The 19,375-nt window shown below is 37.8% G+C and overlaps 1 protein-coding gene across 1 annotated transcript in view; it reads left to right on the plus strand.

The window, feature by feature from the left end:
- The window catches only part of TNKS (tankyrase), a 136,458-nt gene that overhangs the window by 33,119 nt on the left and 83,964 nt on the right, over positions 1-19,375 (plus strand). Inside the window, exon 3 of the mRNA XM_050338714.1 lies at positions 404-499. Within this exon, the coding sequence (XP_050194671.1) occupies positions 404-499 (96 nt within the window). The remainder of the gene's footprint in view (positions 1-403; positions 500-19,375) is intronic.

Genomic DNA, 19,375 nt, shown 5'->3' on the forward strand with positions numbered 1-19,375 from the left:
GTAGTAAAGGCAGAAGCAGGTTCCTCAGCAGACTTCCCAGTGTGAGTCAGTGACTGCACAGCATACCAGCTATAGCTGTCAGGAGGAACCCAAAACCGAGTACTGCAAGAGATTCAGGGTTCATGTTTACCATGCAAAGTCATGTGGTCTCACTATATCTTAACTTACCAACTTAGCCTTAGTCCGGAGAAGATCTTTTGCTGCAGTGCTTAACAAGAAGGGGAAAAAAAAAAAAAAAAGGAAAGAGGAAAAAAGAGAGGAAAAAAAAAAAACCACAACAGAAGGAAAAATAAAGAAAATTGTGCAATGTGTGTTTATGCCTACATCATGCCGAGGAGACACTTAACAGTAAATAACCTGTGTATACCTGAGGTAAGATACTGTTTCTGCTTTCCCTGCACAGTGCTGCTGCAGCACGGAGCTGATCCAAACATTCGGAACACCGATGGGAAATCTGCGCTGGATCTGGCAGACCCTTCAGCAAAAGCTGTACTCACGGGTAAGATGCATACATCTCTCAGCAGCGTTACCTGTAGTTCATTTTGTGTGCATAAGGTCAGCTTTATAAGAGCCTTCTGCCTTTTCAGGTTTTCTGTTGTGTAAGAGCATTTTAAAACTGTCTTTTACCAGGTTTCGTGTTGTTGTAACTGTCATTAATCTGCTGTGCTGCTGTAGGTTTGCTTATTCTACTTATGCTAATGCTATAGTTTTCTATTTTAACGTCATTCATTATTGACTGTGTTTCTATGTGTTTTTTTTTTTTCTTTTTAATTGATAGATTGAATAGGAGCCCCTAACCCCTTAAAAAACCCCAAAAATCAGGTCAATTGTTTTAAGACCTTTACTGTAGAGCAAGCAAGGACGTTTGTGTAACTATAAAAGTACCTGTGATCTGAAAGACAACCTGCTACTTATTGCAGAGATCAATAGTTACATTATATTTTGCTGCAGATTCACATGCTGCCCTTTCCTTCCTCTTCTTCATCAGTCATTTTGGGTAGAACCCTTTTTCATCCATCATTTTTTTTCCTTTTTAGAGGCTATTAGCTGCAAAACAGTGTTTCATGAAAATATCCTACAGATATAACTTTGTTTTTATAGACCTTTGGTTTTTTATAAATTAACTGTTGTAGCATACCAGTAAGCATGAAAAGTATAATATAGTAGCCTGTCAAATTTGTTTCAAGAAATACGTGGTCCTCTCTGCTGATTCTGACATCTAGGAAATAATGTTTAGAACAAAGTAATATTGGATTTTAAAATATATACAATTAGATTTATAGAGAGGGATTCAGCAGCTGAGGTTCATTTGAAGAAATAGCTGTTTTTCTTCTGCCTTTATTTTCCCTAGTCTCTCTCTCTTTTTATTGACAGTTTAATTTATAGGTTATATGCTATGCAACACCCTTATTCTTTCTTCAGATTATGTTCAGAGCACACCAGCTCCCTTCACTTTGTCAGGAACATTTCCTCATCTTCTTTTTTCAGTGTGCTGACTGCTATACATAATTATCTACAGCGCTGCAGTGATTTGAGTGCCTTTGGAACAGTGTACTTTAAATACATATGATTTACTTTAATTACTCAGTGTCAAGTTTAAACACGTTCCTACAGTGTTAACACTAGTATTAGCTGTGCTAAGCAGGTTAATCTGACTTTTGGCTGTTAATGGCACAGTTGTACAGATGCTGAAGATAGAGAGGGCACCAGGGAGTCACAGTACCTCAGAGGTGCTAATGGATATATGACATTTAGTTGTGGGCAACTTGACATACCCACAGTTTGGGGGTTCCAGGGTTTAAGCTGCTCTTCAAGCTATGCAACTTCAGAGGGTAGCAGAAGATCAGGAAGGTCTCTGGTGGTGATTTCATGTCTGCTTCACTGAGTTCTCTGGGCACTAGACAAGCTTGTGCTTTAGGCAGTTGAGAGGGCAGTGTGTCATAGCAAACAAGTGGAGGTGGATTAGAAGCAGCCCTCTGAGAACATCCTGCCAAGGGCAGCAAGAGCCCTGTGTCCCTGTCCCCTCCCCTAATGCCTTGCACATGAGTCTCCAGGGATCACAGGCTTCTGCAGCCAGTGGATGTTACCATGTTGTGCATATAGACACACATGCACAGAGCAACTTCTGTTGCTATATAAGTGTGTAGTTCTTCATAAAAAGACGTCATTTTTGTACATGTTTATTCTTCCTAGCAAGAAAATCAGCATTTGGTTTTATCAGCTTTGTCCTCAAGGTGGCTCTTGGCTACGCTGGGCTCTCTGTGCTGTGCACCTGGGTTCCAAGCTGTGCAAACAGGGTTTGGCTCTGGCTGTAGCTGCCGTGTGATGCATGGTAACTGAGAGCTGACACTGGATGCCATTTAAATGGAAACTACCCATTAAGAGCTATGTCTTTCTGAGTGCTGCCCTGCTTTCTAATGTCTCTGTTAGGCTGCAATTTCTCATGCATTTTCCATATGTTGTAACCTTCCGGTCTTGCTTCATCCCTCTGGAAAAAGGGGTCTTAAGGGATTTCTTAGGATCTATCTGGCGGGGGATAATCTTTAGCTACAGCAGTACTTTGCAATTAGGTGCATCAGAACTTAAAGGTATTACTGGATTAAGGATGAGTAGGATATGTTAACTTAATTTTCAGTATTTAATATTGAATAGCGGGATTTTAGAAATGCTCATATTTAGAGCTTTTAGAAGCAGAGTGATCCTGAAAGCAGTCTGTAATTTGTTACTATATTTGCATCTTTAAGCAGCATAAGTGTCAAGGCTGTTTTCATTGTTATTTTGGGTTCCTTTTTCTATCTGTGTCTATCATAGAACATCTTGGGTTGGAAGGGACCTAAAGATCATTTAGTTCCAACCCCCCTGCTATGGACAGGGACACCTCTCACTATATCAAGTTGCTCAGAACCCCAGTCCAACCTGACCTGGAACACTTCCAGGGACAGGACATCCACAACTTCTCTGGGCAACATGTCCCAATGCCTCACCACCTTCACAGTAAAGAATTTCTTCCTAATATCTAATATAAACTTACTCTCTTTCAGTTTGAATCCATTCTCCCTTGTCCTATCACTACAAGCTTTTTACAAAAATCTCTCTCCATCTTTCTTGCAGGCTCCCTTCAGGTACTGGAAGGCCATAATTAGGTCATCCCAATGCTGCCTCTTCTCCAGACTAAACAGCCCCAATTCTCTTAGCCTTTCCTCTTAGGAAGTATAATAGACCATAGACCATATAACCATAATAGACTTTTCCACATTGCTACTGTATTGATTGTTGAAGAACAAGGTACCTCTTAAAACTTTTTGACAAAATATTTGCATAAGTTCATGCATCTGTGTTAATTGTTTTGTGAATGAACTGTGATTATAGTCTCCCTTTGACTTCCAGTGCAGCAAAAATGAACAGAAAACTTGTTGGTAATTGATTAAATCTTTTAAATTTTAGAAAAAATTGTATGCGTTTTAAAAGGGACATTCCTGCTGCATTAAAAGCATTTCTCCTGTTCTGGCAGCAGATGCTGAGTCCACAATGACTTGTTCTTTTCTGCCTTCCAGTCTAGAATAATGTATACTAGCTTTTTCACCTGAATTACAGAAAGGATATATAATGCAGTAGTTTCTGGGATGACTTCCAACCATTTTCCTGCAACATCCTCTTGAAAATATGTGTTTTGTAAAGAATACATAATGCAAAGGAAGGGCTAATATTTTGATGGAAATTGAAAATGTCTTTGTAAAGAGAATTTTTAGAAATTAAATACCTAGTACCTAGCTTCTTAAAGAGAAAAAGTTACATAATTGAGGAATCTGCTTTTTACTTCTTAGAAAGCAGTCTGTTTTTCTCCTTCTGCAGGATAAGCAGCATTTGTGTGAGCTAAGCACTTCATGATTGAGAGGGTGAATATTTTGTTTCTTCTTCCTTAGCATCCCTTACTGTTCCTGAATCATGTTTCCAGAAAAAAGATTGTAATCCTCTTTTTCTCTCAAAGGCTGAAGTGGTAGTACAGACTCCAAAAACATATCACGTATAAGAACTAGAGCTGTTAAACACATCAGATGAATATCCTAGTTAATTTTATTTTAGCTTAATTGCCTTTGGGTGTGTGGTTTCTGAGGTGGGGAGTCATCACTGTGTTGCTGTACACAGCACTATGGGACTCCCATCCAGAACAGGGCCTTGGGGAGCTTTCACAAGTCATATTAGTCTTCATTATTATTCTCTTACCCTGAGATTGTTGCCTCTTTAAACATTAACATCCTTTTATATCTTGTATACTATTTGAAGAGCCAACAATATTGTGAATGATTTATATGAATGATTTTTTGTGGATTTTTTTTTTTTTCACACAGTGATGCCTTTTTGCTACATCTTCCCCATATTGTCTGCTATTCAGAAGTGCTTTCTCAATGTGAATGGTCGGTCTTTGTACTTGAGCAGTTTCCAAAGCTCTTAGCAGGACCTGAAGGCATTTTTGTTGGATAATATATTTGTGACTGCTCCATGCCACTGTTTTATGAGGTTGGTTTTTGTTGGTCTCAAGGATTACTCCCTTGAAACAGATCAAAATGGAAAAAGTCTGGAAACTGCTGCATCTCCAGATTAAAGGAAGATTTCTTCAGTAAGAAATAATGTCTTGTTTGTTAATAGAATCAATTTTCAAAGTTAAACAAGACTCTGATCTTCATACTTACTATGGAAATAATGTCTTTTACAAACAAAGTGTGTGAAGTCCTATTGAGCATTTCTCACATGTGTTTTTAGGATGTGAAGGATAGCTTGATGAGTCGAAGTACAGCTGGGCTAAGGTTGCCAGAGCTGTCATTGAGAATTCATGTTTTCATCTATTTGTCATGTCAACTTTTTAATTGAAGTAGGGTGCATAGTTCGTTTATCGACATATGTTTGCACAGTTTTTTTAAGTGAACTGCCATTTATGCATAATTTGCCTGCAAGGAAGGGAAAAATCTAGTATTTCACTACAGTAAGTTTACTGAACTTTAAAGAATGGAAAATGGATTCTAGGTACAAGTCATCCACTTTAAAATTAGCAGGAAGAGAGGAAATTATTTTATTTTGAGTTCATTTTGATTTGTTTGTGGCAAACAAAGAGCTTGACTGTCTCAAATCCTAAACTGTTTCCTTCTGGGTTGTGGTTATTTCCTTTCAGGTACTCCTAGGATATTGAAGGCTTTCTTGATAGACAATAGCACTTCATTTTGGGAGGTGCCAACATCCTCCCCCTCTTGTTTAATCGATCTAATTCCTACATAGTGTATGCTGAAATCAGATAATTTGCACAAGGTTTTGCTTCCACCTTTAAGAAACAGTGTAATGAACGCCAGTACAAAAGGAGAAACCTTTTCATGGTAAAGGAGGGCAGGTGCTGCTAGAATGGTTTAGGCTACCCATTTGTCTGGGTCATTGTCCTTTCTGACAGTGGCACTGGGATCTGCTGCCTTAGGGAGAAGAGCAAGAAACCCAGAGCAGTTGAGGAATATCCCTGCCCTGCAGAAAACTTTTGCCTTATTTGATATGAGCTCTTGGCATACATCCTGAAGCAAGAGGTCTGAAGGGCTTTTTCCAGCACTTGTCTGTGCTTTGAATGTATGTTTTTGTGATTGTTACTTGTTTAGCATTCAGGTAGGTTTACTCTTCCTTTTTTACCAAGACCTAACAGGAGGAAACAAACCATTTGCTCCAGTTCACTGGTATGAGTGTAGTGGGGTGCTTTTACATTTGGAGTCCATCGTGGTACTTTAAATCTATTTTCTGGGGAATTATGAGGAGTATCAACTTTCTTTTAGGAATGCTCTTCCAGTCTTTGGAAAGATGTGGGCAAAAGGCACTTGTGGCACAGACCTAGAACAAGGTACCGTTTCGGTGGCCCTCTCCTAGAAGCTCTAACTGTATGGATTTATAAATCTTGTCTTCTGTTTTTACAGAATATTATAATGATGACTATCTTGGTATATTTATAAATACATTGTTTCAAAACATCTCATTTTTTTGTGTGGCCTAGTTCTCACTTGCTTCTCTGAAAGAAGTGCACAGGTTGCTTAGTAAGCCAAGAGTGAAATGCCTTCCTTTCTCAGTTCTGACAGTCACATTTCAGTTCTTCACATTTCCTTTTTTCACATTGAGAGGGAAAAGGAAGAAATAGTCCTATCTTTGTTCTAGATGCTGTGCCATACTTGTGCACTTATGCTATGTTTCCCTTCAAGAAGAGGAGCCCTTCTTTGTTAGACTGTTGACATACAAAGTTTCACCTTGCTGAAAATGAAGTTGCATTTTGGTGGTGCTGCTGGAATTGCTGATTCTCTTTCCACTTTCCAGCATTGCATTATTATTTCAAGATAGCTTATCTTGATTTGAACACTGTGCTCTGGTATAACATCCCATTGACTTCTGTAGTGATGATTTAATACCTTTCATGGCGTTTTGTTACCCCAGGTTTTATTCGGGCTAAGTTTGTTTTTTATGACCTCTCTGATTGCAGAAGAGCTCAATGTTTTATGGGAGTCTCTAAAGCAATTCTGAATTCTTAAGTTTGTTGCTTATATTCCAGTATAATTCCAGATGATTTGTATTATCCATGCAGTGTTTATTGTTTTAATTTGTCACTACTCCTTTAGGCTACACCTTTTATTGCCCATTCCATCAGTTTCTTTTAAGTCCTTCTAGCTTCTTCTGTTTTCTCTGGTAATTAAATAATATAAATATTTCCTTCAATGTGGTAGGTTATTTAACAGAAGTTGCAGTGTGTTTTATCATAAAGGAAACAAGTTATTCCTGCTTTTAAGTGGCTGAAGTATTTTGGTTCTGATTCCATAGCTGCATAATTTCTTTAATCTCTTACTCAGGGATTTGTGCAAGGATTTATGTGAGCTGGTGTATATGTTGTGATGCCTGAATTACATTTCTGTGTCTTTATGTGCTTGGATTTCTTCCTAGTGTAACTTTAGCTCTGGATGCTCATTTCATAGGGTTTAGTTTTAGGATAATGAGAGCGTCTCTCATTTCTCCTGCTCCATATTTTAGCATTCAGTGCTGTGATCCTTATCTTTTGTCTGTCTGTAGTTGTGTCTTGAAGTAGCTTCTTTGGAATGTGGCTTTCAGCCTAGATCAGGCAACATATCATTCCTCTTTGTAACCTTGATTTAGGCAAGGAATTAAGTTTCTAGTCTGTTGTGTAGCTAGTCAAGTAAGAAGGACTGTGGGATTTAGGATTGGTGCTTTTATAAAAAGTATCGTTTTGATTTATATCATCCCCTTTACCAGGTTTTTCACTATTTCACCTTTTCTTTGTACTGCTGTAACCGTTTAATAATATTTAGTAAGACCTCTTCAAATGGAATAAAACTATTTAAGTTGTCAGAGAAACAAATTTGACTTTTCAAAGTTTTCACAAAACACCTTTATCAAGTCTTTGTTTTGTGATTTTCAGCTGTGCTGTTATATAGAGTTGTGGGTGCTTCGAAAACTTTAGTACCTGATGCACACAAATTCATTTAGCCTATACTACACACTGAAATTTAACAACATCAAACTGAAAGGAAGCTTTTCTTCCTAAGGTTTGTTGTTATTCAGATAGACAGAATAACAAATAAGATCTCCATAGCTTGTAAGTAAAGAGCCCAAAATATATTTTTCATGCTGCCCTAGGAAAAACAGTTGCAGAAACGTGTAAGAAGCACTTCTGTTTTCATAGTACATCAAATCACTCATCTTCTTTCTATTTCTTTGCCTTGAGCACTGACCAGTCTTATACTTTACTGAATTTTTTTCTTCTCTAAATGTTGATTAGGTAATTAAGTTTGGTTTTAAGTTTAGGATTTGTTTGTTGGGTCTTTTTTATTTATATTCTATGTTGTACATTTCTGGTTATTAATAGCAATTTTTTCCTGTCCTGAGACCAAATACTATTTTGATCTCTACTACATTCTTTCATTGTCCATGGATAACTTCTTAGGTTGTTGTACCAAAATGGCCTTTTCACACTGTATACTCTGTGATAATAAGCCATGTGCAATGGTAAGAAATGAGTGGATGGAGAATATTATATTCTGTAACTTCTCATGTGTTTGGTTCTGTTTGTAAGTAGGATAGCCATGCTGCAGTTGTGACTCTTTTAATGTAGGGTTTTTGTATTATATTTGATTCTAATATGTAACTTAGTCTGTAAGCAAGCATGCAACTGTTACAAAAAAATTTTTAGATAGCTGGATAATTCCTGCATACAAAAGTTCCCATTGCTTTTATCTCTTGTACTGTAGCTTCTAGAGCAGTCTTTCATGCTTGTTTTCTTCTAAAAATGAAGCCATGTTTAAATATTGAAAGCGATGAGCCAGTCACAGCTGAAATCTGTGCAGTCTGTGAGTGCGTGGACAAAACATTTAAGATGATTTTTGCCAAGCTGAACAGATGAATCGGAAAGAATGTTAATGTTCCGTAAGCAAAATATACTGACTAGAAAGTGAGAGAGGCAGACAATCTTAATTCTACCTTCTTATGCACGTGTTAGGACACAAACTCTGCTTGTGAGACTGCTTACTGTTCCCCACTGCCTCATTTGACAGGATGGATGACTGTGCTCTGGGGAGGAATCAAGACTGCACAGTGTGGCTGTGCTGGGCACTCTCACTGTACAGAGCTGCTCTGCCAGTTTTGCTGTGGTGAAAGGGGGCTTGTTCTTGCCACCTGAGAAGTGCAATTCGAGTTCTCTGTGGCATAGGGCACCTCGTTGGGTCAGAAACTTTGTTTCCCCTTTAATTGTACTACATATGTGCTTGATGTCACTTTAGTTCAATGGTAAGACTTTGCCAAGGAGTTAATACTCCTGAAATTTAAAGGAACTTGGGTACCTGAGTTAAATTTTGTTAGCGTAAATGATCAAGTGTTTTAATGGCAATGTTTAGAAAGAAGAAGTAAGCTTTTTGCTTCTTTTGTTTCTTTATGAGATATTAAAAGTCTAAGAGAATTTTTGTACAAATTTTATTTTAAAAATGTCTTCACTTGTTGTTTGTGTAACTTTTATTTCCTTCAAAACTGTTGTGATAGTTCTCAAGTCCCTGTTCCTTCATTAACCTAAGATTTAAGGTTGTGATTTCTCTTGTGTAGTAGGAAATCAATTTTTAACAATATATTTAAAAATTCTCTCTTAGATCAGACAATTTACACTTCAGGTTGTGACAGTGCTCTGTGGGTTTATTTGCAGCTCGTTGCGACTTCCATGCCCCAAGTTTTGGTTTGCTCTTCTGCTGGATTTGAAGCACAGCTTGTGTGTTTGTCTCTGATATCCCATTTCATCCTAAGAGGCTCCATTGTAAACTGCTCGACGTGCATGGAACTCCACTGCTGTGTTTGCTCCTTCCAGCAGTTCCTGTGTGCTTTCCCATTTTTACATAAAGCAGGTGTCCTGCAGATAAGATTTAGTTTGTTGTACTGTCCTTATTCGTATACCGAATGCAGGGAGGGAATCAGGGTTACTCTGAAAGCAGTATTGCCATAGCAAATGCACATACATGCAAGTTGAGTTTAGTGTTCATGGGAAGTCAACCAGATAGCGGAGGGGAATATGTTTTGATATAAATAGACACCTGTAGCATCATCTTTTTTAGACTTTCCCCAGCATTCTCCTTTACTCCTCTCCCTTATTTGCTTAGGTGTCTACTTGCTTTTCCCTGAATCTGTCTAATCCAAGTTGCAGTCTTCAACAACCTACAGTTTAGACAGATGATTTGGATTTATCAGATTTGCCATACTAGGCATTTCTTTTAAGTTTGAAATGTGACAGAACTCTTGGGTCATTCAAGTGTCTCCTCTGAAATGCCTAGATATTAAGGTTTCTTCTCAAAGAGGGTAGAAGAATCCTGTATTTTGTTCAAATACATAATGCACAAACACTTACTGTCTTACAGATGTGATGCATTTCTTTTAGTATAATTAAAAAAAAAAAAACTAGATCGAGATAAGCAAGAAGAATTTCAGCCTGAAGGATTCAAGGTTGGCAGAGTTACAATTGGAAACTGGTGTTTAAATCATAGTTGTTAAGTAACCTTTAGTTTCCTAGCAGCTATCAGAATTGCTACCAGCTCTGTCTACAATTGGTGTATTGGAAAGGGTCCAGTATTTCTTGGGTGCAGCTTGTTTTACTTTCATGTGGTGCTGAGCTTAGACCACCTACTTTGAGGTCTTTCAAAATTAATTTCATGGCATAGAGGACTTTTATAACTGTAGAAGTAGGTAATGGAAAAGGAATTGACCTGACTTACGTGATGAGGTGATCTAATTCAACAGGCTCAGATGCAGTTTACATTTCATGTGGCCATGGGTTGTTTCTTTGTTGTGCTGTACAAAATTTTTCAGAGATGAATAAGGAGATAAAAGAAGCTTACACTTAGTAGCATATAACTTTCTCCATCACAGAGGCCAAGCACCACAGGTCTGATGTGCATCTTTTGTGCCATGATGTGAGCCTGGTGTCCAGACACTTGAGGCTATCCACCCAACTTCTTCTGTGTCAATCAATGGAGGAAAGAAAGGAAGGGGAGGGAGGTAACCTAAGGCAACTACTTGTAATCTCTTCTTTGTTGGACAGGTTGCAAAGAATAGTTTGAGCTTATCAGAGACTCCATTTTCTTTCTAGAAATGTTCCAGGTGCCCCTCTGCAGTTGACTATGGCACTGTATGGAGTCTGAACATGATGCCTTGGTGCATGTATCTCTAGTTAGAGTATACTGCACATAAAATTGAAATAGAACTGCATTGCCTCTGTGGTATTTTACATATGCTTTTTAACTCTGGAGAAAGTTTATGCTGTTTTATACTGGGGCTGTAGCATGTGGGAGTGTTGTAATTCTCATGTGTACACACATATGCACATGTATGTTTATATTAGCAACAAAAACAGGCAGTTCTCAGGGTAGGTGATGGCAGTATTGTTTTTATATAGTTAAAGTCAAAAATGTTTTTCCTTGGTGCATGAAGAGACTTCAAGAATGGACACTTCTCTCTGGATATTTTAGTGTTACAAGTTTATGAATAAAGTAGTAAGTTTCTGTTAAACGAAGTAGGCATTTCAGTGGTGACTAATTCATTGAAACTATTACAAATAATCTAAGTATTGACTCCTGTTTCAAAAGTCACAGGCTTTAGTTTCATGAGGTTTTGTTTGCTTCATCTTTCTCTTTTACAGGGGAGAAAGAAAAGGTAGTCTCACAAACTATTATTTAAAAAATATTAAATTGTTTAATTAATGGTTAAAATTATTTAATTGTCAAATAAAAATCATCCTTGGCTTATCTTTACTTAAAACAGAACGTAGCTTTAAAACCCAAACAAACCAAACTGTACTTATATCCTCCTAGGAGGCTGGAGTAAGAAAGGAAAAAAATCTACTTCCATAGTGTTTGTCTTATTTCTTAATTTATCCCTGAAAGGCAAACAGGTGCTGCAGTGAATAGTGCTGATGAACAAACTTGAATTTTGTAGAATATAATGTATTTTATACATATATGTAGCACTAAAAAGAAATCTTAAAAAAAGTTATTTAAGTAGCCAGGTGTTTCAGGTTGTGTGGTGCCAGTATGTGGATCTGTGACTGAAGAATGTGGAAAGTTTAGTTTAAGATGAAAAAAATCAGACAGAACTGTTTTTTAAAACTTCGAGTACTTTTGCTTGTTGAAAGTGTCAGGTTCAACGGAAGATTTATTAGCTTCATTTCATGCTTTCTAACAATTCGTTGTAATCATTAAATAACAATCAAGGCTTTTTCTGTGTGATGAGAGATCACTTGTTATACTTCAATTTTCACTGGGAAGAATAAGTATTAGCATTTAAATGGAAATTACTAATTTCTTCTTGCATGTGTCCTTAGGGCTGAGTCCTGCCAGATGCTGAGTCACCCTAGTTATGATCCAAGAAAGATCTGGGATTAAGCTGGGGTATATTCAGGTAGTTGACTGTTGCATGCTGAAGCAGGGCCATAATGCTGTCCATATCTGGAGGGAAGATGGAGACCATTCCAGTGAAGGTCCCAGTGAGTGCTGTTCTGCTCTGGAGTGTATGATGGGTGACATGAGAGCAGTGGCTGTAGTCGGCATCTTGTGAGTAGAGAAAGCCTTGTTCCAGATTTTATAAAATGAAGCAAGTTACTTATTTACAGTCCTTTTTTTCTGTAAGCAATTTTTTTAGGAGAAATCTAATTTGTGGTTGTAAAAGAGTAAGTCAGGTCCAAGTGGTATTTCTGATCATAGTAATGAGCAGGCAGATCCATTATTTTTGTATTTTTATTGTCTTCATGGACAAAGAAACACAGGTGGCTTTTTTCTCTTTTAAAAATTAAAGTTACATTTCTGAGCTGTAGGGAGAGGTCTTTAATGTGGTGTTTGAGCTTTCATAACTTTGAGCATCCTTGATGGCTATTCATGAAAGTGTTGTGTTCAGGTATAAAAAGGCAGGATTGCCCTTCAAACCACGTGTGTTCATGTGAGTCTTCTTCTTTTGTGTGTCTGTCCAACATACTTCCTGGCTGCCAGATGTTTGTCTTGGTCTTCTGTAGAAACGGAGCCTCATATCTGAAATGCTTTTAGTCCTGGGATTAACACGAGATCTCTTTCCTCTTTAACTTTCCCCCACAACCTCCTGCAGTCACTGCAATGCACTCTTCCACTTTGAGCATGTGGTTCTTCACGGTGCTATTGGCAGGAACCTCTGCTAATTAAGGTGCACACCACAAGCCTTGGAAGTCTTCCTATGCTGATTTCTCCTTACTGCAAGAAACACAAGAGGGGCACAGAACATTTTACTAACTGTCTATATCTTTGGTCCCCTTTTGTAGAAATGAACATTGTTGCTTTTTCTTCTTAGAGTTCAATCAATTTTTCTTTTTGTTTAATTTATAATACAGCAAAAATTGACTTCTTGTCAAGATTTATGGTAAACTTCTATGTAATAATTTTGGATGCGATTTTAAAGAGCATGACCTCGTTGGGAGGTAAGAAGTCATCTCTGAAAATGCATCAACTCTGGTCTTCCTTTGTTTTTCATACATGAAATACAAACTCTGGCAAAACAAGACTCAACTTTCCATGTCTCACAAACCTATTTATTTCCAGTATGCTTTAGAGATTTTTCAAAATTACGGGGTTGTTTTTGTGATTTTTACCTAATTTAGTTGCATTTAATCATATGTTTCATAACTTTCCCCTGTAGTGCAATGCAACTATTCTTATGCTTAAAAGAACGGTATGAATAAGTGCTTTACTTGGTCGGCAGCATTGAACAGTTTCTAATTTTAACATAATAGTTACTCTATTGTCAGTCTTGCACAAAGACATAAAATTTTGAATTGGTACCACATTATTAATGGAAAATTTTCACATATCTGGCAAGCTATAAGTTAAGCAAAACTCTTTTGTTTTGGAAATGCATGATTTTTCAAATCATACTCTGTTATATTGTAACACTTACTAGAGTTAAAACACAGTAGACCATAAAATATAAAGGTCTGTGTGCTATGCTACTGTCTCTCATAAATCCAGTGTATCAAAAATCCACAATACTTTCTGTATTTCTGTCCCACAGAGACAGCTACACTTTTATTCAGTGTAGAATAATAGTTTTTAGTGCTAATTTAGAGACAGAGTAGCTGAAACTTGTTACAGGTATGTTATAGATACATATAGATAGATATTGATGGCCTTTTACTTTTCCTTGCAACAGCTTAGAGGCCCAAAACTTGGACAAAAGAGTTTTTATCCTATGTTGCGATTATTGTAGTCTAATAATTTCCTTTTTACGACAAAAACAGGCTGTGCCCTGATGCTTTATTAGTCTGCAATGTTTTAAGATTAGGCTTCCATCTTTATGGATAATAGGCTTATTTCTCTGCTGCTTTGTTCCACACTCCACAGATCCTGCTGCTTTGGGTGATAAGTGTTTCCATAATGTTAAGCGCTTATTAGACCATACGTGACTCATGTATTAGTCCTATTAAGCACCTTGGGAAATGAATTGTGGCAGCAGAAATTCTGTCATTAGGTCAGCTAAGTTTGATCTTTTGAGCGCTGATGACATGGAGCAAGTTGCAGAGTTACAGCCTAGATTAGAAGTGAGAAACACAAGCTAATTCAGTGAACAAGAACTGTTTTATAAAATAAAACCAAATCTGCCCCCTCACATTATCACAGTAGATAAAAGAAGTGCTTTTCCATTCGCTTTGAGGACTTGGAAGAGAACCTGTGAGTTAATTTTTCCCCTTCAGTTTTCCCATACTTCTGTGCATGTATATCGCTGACTGAAGAGAAGTGTGTCAATGAGGAAGCTGTTTTTAACTGTCTCCTCTTAGTACTTCATAGGGAAATTAGTTTTATATCCCCAAACTTATTCCTTTGAAAATTGCAATTTATATAGCTGTGTCTGTGAGAGTTAGGACACTTTGAGTCTTGGGAGGGGTACCCTAGGCTCTACAGAACAAAGGACAATGATGCTTGTGTAAAGTCTGGATAAAGTCTTTAGAGGTAAAAATAAAGTAGGACTGGTATTTAATTGACCCACAAATATAATGGTCCATCTCTGCAAACCAACTTACCTCCCTTATTAAAACCTCAGGTCAATTATCATTTATACAGGTATTTGAAGCAAGTTTCTACAAAGCTTTGCTTGTCAGTAGTTACTAAAAAGTTACACCCATAGTAATTAAACTTGCAAGCATTGATCATCATAGCAAAGTCCAGACACTGGAAGACATGAGGGGTTGGCTCTGTGCAAGGAGCAAACTGACAGCCAAGTTCATGTCACCAGGTCTCTCCCCTGCACCTTTCTCAGTCCCCTGCAGTATCTTTTTTGTGACTATTCCTTGTATCCTTTCTCCTTATTCTCTTTTCATATTTCTATTTGATAGACCTTGTTTCTGGCTGATGTGCCTCCCCTAAAAATTAGATATCTCTCATGACTTCCACAGACCATTTTACTTGCTGACACATGGAAAAGGCAGGCAGACCTGACAAGCCAGAAGGCAACAATACAGGGCTTGCCTAAGATTTATAAAGTACATGTTGTGATGAGCATATTATTTACAGCAAAGTAGCAGTGGGCTTAATTAGAATAATTAGACAGTGTTGTTATCTTGGAATTTCATAAAAATACCATTTTAAACAAAGCTAATAACTCTCTCCTTTATTTCTGGTGGAAATAAAGGAGAAGCTTCTGGAAAGAAGCTCTGTTCTCTGTGCTCCTGAAAACAGAGAAAGGAGTCAATGAGCATAGGAAGCTGGTGATCTTCAGACCAATCAAAAATAATCTGTATTGCCTTGAATAATGATATTCATCACTACAGGATTAATATTTTCTGTGGTGTTTGTCAGGATGGTGAACCAAGAGTCTTTCTGGGAATAAACAGATGCAAATACAGGCACCTGAGGAAAACCTACACAGTGCTAGCAGATGTGTAGATTTGTTGTTGTTGTTGTTGTTGTTTTGTTTTGGTTTTGTTGTTTTTGGTTTTGTTTGGTTTTTTTGTTTGTTTGGTTTTGGGTTTTTTTAAATTTTTTTAAAAATTTTTTTATTTCCAGTTGTTGGTTAGAACAAGTCTCGTATTTCTTTAATCATGTAGTTGTAGTATATAGTGAACTCTGGAGATGTTTATTAATCCTAAAGTTAAAAGGAGAATAAAAGAACTGGGCATTCTCCTTTTTAAGAACAATTCTTAAATTAGTCCAGTACCCTCAGTTTACTTTACATATAAACTTGGGTTGACATTCTTTGTCTGTTTCAGGGTTTCCTGGACATCTGAAAGATTGACTAAAACCTGTTAATCGTCATTTTACTAATTTGGTTGCTGCTCTGGAGTAGGTTCCCTCCACCCAGTCCCACCCAGGACTGTTCCCCCCACAGTCCTTCCTGAATAAATATTAGATTGGATTATTAGGAACTAGATTAGATATTAGGAAAAAGTTCTTCACCTGGAGGGTGGTGGAGCACCAGAACAGGCTCCCAAGGGAAGTGGTGACAGCACTGAGCCCGACAGAGTTCAGGAGACATTTGGACAATGCTCTTGGGCACAGAGTGGGATTTTTGGGGTGTCCTGTGCAGGGCCAGAAGTTGGACTTAGATGATCCTTGTGGATCCCTTCCAACTTAGAATATTCTGTAATATAGATTCTATAATTAACTTTTTTGACTTGGATCCTTCCAGTAGGCTGCAGTTCTTCAAGAACTGATCCAGCGTGGTTCCCCATGAGGCACAGCTGCCAAAGACCTGCTTTTGTGTGGGTTCTCCACAGCTTCCTTCAGGGCACATCCACTTGCTGTGGTGTGGGGTTCTTCATGGACTGCAGTGTGGATATCTACTCTGGGGCTGCAGGGGGCATCTCACCACCGGCACATGGAGCACCTTCTCCCCCTCTCCCTTCTCTGACCTGGCTGTGTGCAAGGGCAGTTTCTTTCACACTTATTCCCCTCTCACAGCTGCTGTGCAGTGTTTTTTACTCTTTCTTAAATATATCACTGCAGAGGCACCACCAACACAGTGCTGACAGGCTCAGCTTTGGTCAGCACTGGTTCTATCAGAGCCAGCTTTAAGTGGCTGTGTCCAGCACAGGACAAACCCTGGTCCTTTCTCTGAGAGGCTACCCCAGCACCACCTCCTGCTGCCCAAACCTTGACTCCTGCATGCAGTCCAGCTTGAAAGCTAGGTGGGCAAAGTCTCCTATTGGTCATGTTGAGATGCAAGTTTGTTAAATGCAGGGTTAACTTCAGCTCCCAAAATGAGCCTCTGCTGTAATGATTGGCATCTGCTGTACTATATATACGGTGCTGTCAGGATAACTTGAAATACGGCCATCTGGAGTTTAGCCTCATTTGTTTAACAGTGTCCATTCCAGAAAGCCCCCTGGGTCCATGATGGGAATATATCAGTCACTCTGCTTCTATCCAGCATGTAATTGTTCTGCAATATATTTGTAATTTTTTCCCAAAATCATATTTATGTGAAGAGAAGTACTTATCTCTTTTTTCTCACTGTAAAACAGCCTAAATTTGCAAATGGCTATCTTCATGTTAAAACTTATCAGAATTGGGATAGTATAAAAATGGATGTACCTCCTCTAGCTCAAAACTGTGCAACTTAGCTTTTCACATTTTACATGTAGTTTTTTGGAAATATTTTTAAAACATGAATTTTGGATTTTCCATTTTACATTATCTCTACAGGAAAAACCTCTCCAGAAGTTAGACATGAAATATTATTTGAATTTCTGTGATTTGAGCTCTCAAAAGAATGACTCCTCCATGTGAATAATGATACTGTTTGCTCAGGCCGTATGTCTCCTTGGAAGAAACATATAATTCTAAAAACCTTGAGTAGTTCAGTTCTGCAATAATTCATGAGTTTTTCTTGAGAGTTTTAGTTGTAATTAAAGACACAGTCTATGCCATTATGAAGTAGTCAGCTCCTCAAAGATGACATAAGTGTAGAATGTAATGGTAATTTGTCAGTGTGCATGAAGTCAGCGTGCATTTTTGGTATACACATTTAACATTCAGCGCATACACATTTTGACTACTGTGAACTTCAGTCATTTTTATTGCGTTATGCTTTACAGTCTGGTAATAGTTTTTAAAATGTACCTAAATTTTATTTGGCATTGCAGCAGTGATGGTTGTTAATACTTAACTAAGCAAAAACTTCTATAATGTTAAAAGCAAAATTTTATGCTAATTGGGGTAGCACTTTCTACTCTAAAGAAAGCATTTACCTCTCTCTATAGAGCAAATAGAAATAAAGCTGAGGATATCAAATATTGCATTTAATGGGTAAGGAAAATGTCATGCTGTGTGACTACTTACCAGAAATTTTATTTCCTGGCATTCTTCTTACCCCAATAAGTCTCTAACATTTTCCAGAGGCTTCAAAGTACTTTAGTAAATAATATTTGGATTTTGGTGTTACAACCAGAATAGTCATTTAAAAGTTCATGAGTTTGCTTCTAAAATGTCCTTCCACTCCCTTTATCCAAGGGATATTGCTAGGAAGCACATAGTTTCCTGTCTGTTATTGTGACATTTCCATGTCTATTCTCTTTTTTAGGATTAGTAGGCTCTATAGAGCCATTCATAATGGGTATATACTGTGATGCCGAAAGCACAGAGGAATCCCAAGAAGAGAACAGAGACCAGTGTATTTGCAGAGGAGGTGGGATGTGTTCATACAGTTACCAGTGTGCCCAAACCAATCCTAATCTGAGAAGCAAATTGTTCTCTGAATACCTCAGGTATCATCAAAGATGCTGCAAGTGAGGAGTTTATCCCAGGTCCACCTCCCAGGGCTCAAAGTGATGCTACCACTTATGTTTTTCCTTTGTCCCGCTGTATCTTGTGCTGCTTTCTGTGGAGCAGCATACTTAGCCAGGAGGTCTCTCCTTTTCCCTGTGTTAATAGTATTCTATGTACCATGTGTTAAGTCTGTGATACTTGCTTCAAAGATACTAAAAAGTGTTAAGTCTATGAAAATTTGTACAGGATAGGGTTTTTTGTCTTGCTTTTGTGTAGATATTTTAGTCTTGCTGCAGGCCAGGTGCACAAAACAGTAAATTTAAATGTTTACTACAAGACAATTGTAGTATATTTGAATGCTTACTATAAGACAATCAGTTTCTAATCAGACTTAGGTGGCCTGACTCTTGTCCAGCATGGTCCTTCTGAGAACATCATTGGCGTGTCCAAGACATTATTTGGCATGAGGTTGCTGCATCATATTTGTGTCAGCATACTGTGTGATCTACAAGATACATTTTCTAAAGGCTTATGAAAAATGTCTCCTCATTTTGAGTCTCTGTCTTGTTGCTGTAATATTCTTGTGTTTTCTGATTGTTGACCCCATAAATGCTTGTCCTGGTTTCCCATACTTGTTAGTTAAAGTGAGGAAGTGTTCTCAGGTTGTGCTGTTTAAATCAAAATTTACTATGGGTCTGTTCAGAAAAGTTTACTTAAATAGAAGCACTGAAGTGATTTAATTCAACAATTCTGCTTGATCTTATTTCTTCCTTCTTAGTTGTCACTGCCCTTGGGTTTAACAGTGAAATTAAACTGCCTGAGAGCCAGAAATGTCTGAGATTCATTTATTACTATTTCATTTAAGCCTACCATCAAAGTTAATGGATTTGTGTTTTTCATACTTCATAGTTTGAAGACCTGAAATCTAAAATCTGGTTTGGTGTCACAGTGTCACAGAAACTTTCGGATTGGAAGGGACTTCTGGAGACAGTCTAGTCCAACCCACCTGCTCAAAGCAGGGTTGACAGAGCAGATTGCCCAGGGTCATGTCCAGTTAGGTTTTGAAAAGCTCCAAGGATGGAGAATCCACAAGCTCTCTTGGC

This window comes from Myiozetetes cayanensis, unplaced genomic scaffold, assembly GCF_022539395.1.
Source record: "Myiozetetes cayanensis isolate MyiCay16 unplaced genomic scaffold, myiCay2020 scf7, whole genome shotgun sequence".
Classification (NCBI taxonomy): Eukaryota; Metazoa; Chordata; class Aves; order Passeriformes; family Tyrannidae; genus Myiozetetes; species Myiozetetes cayanensis.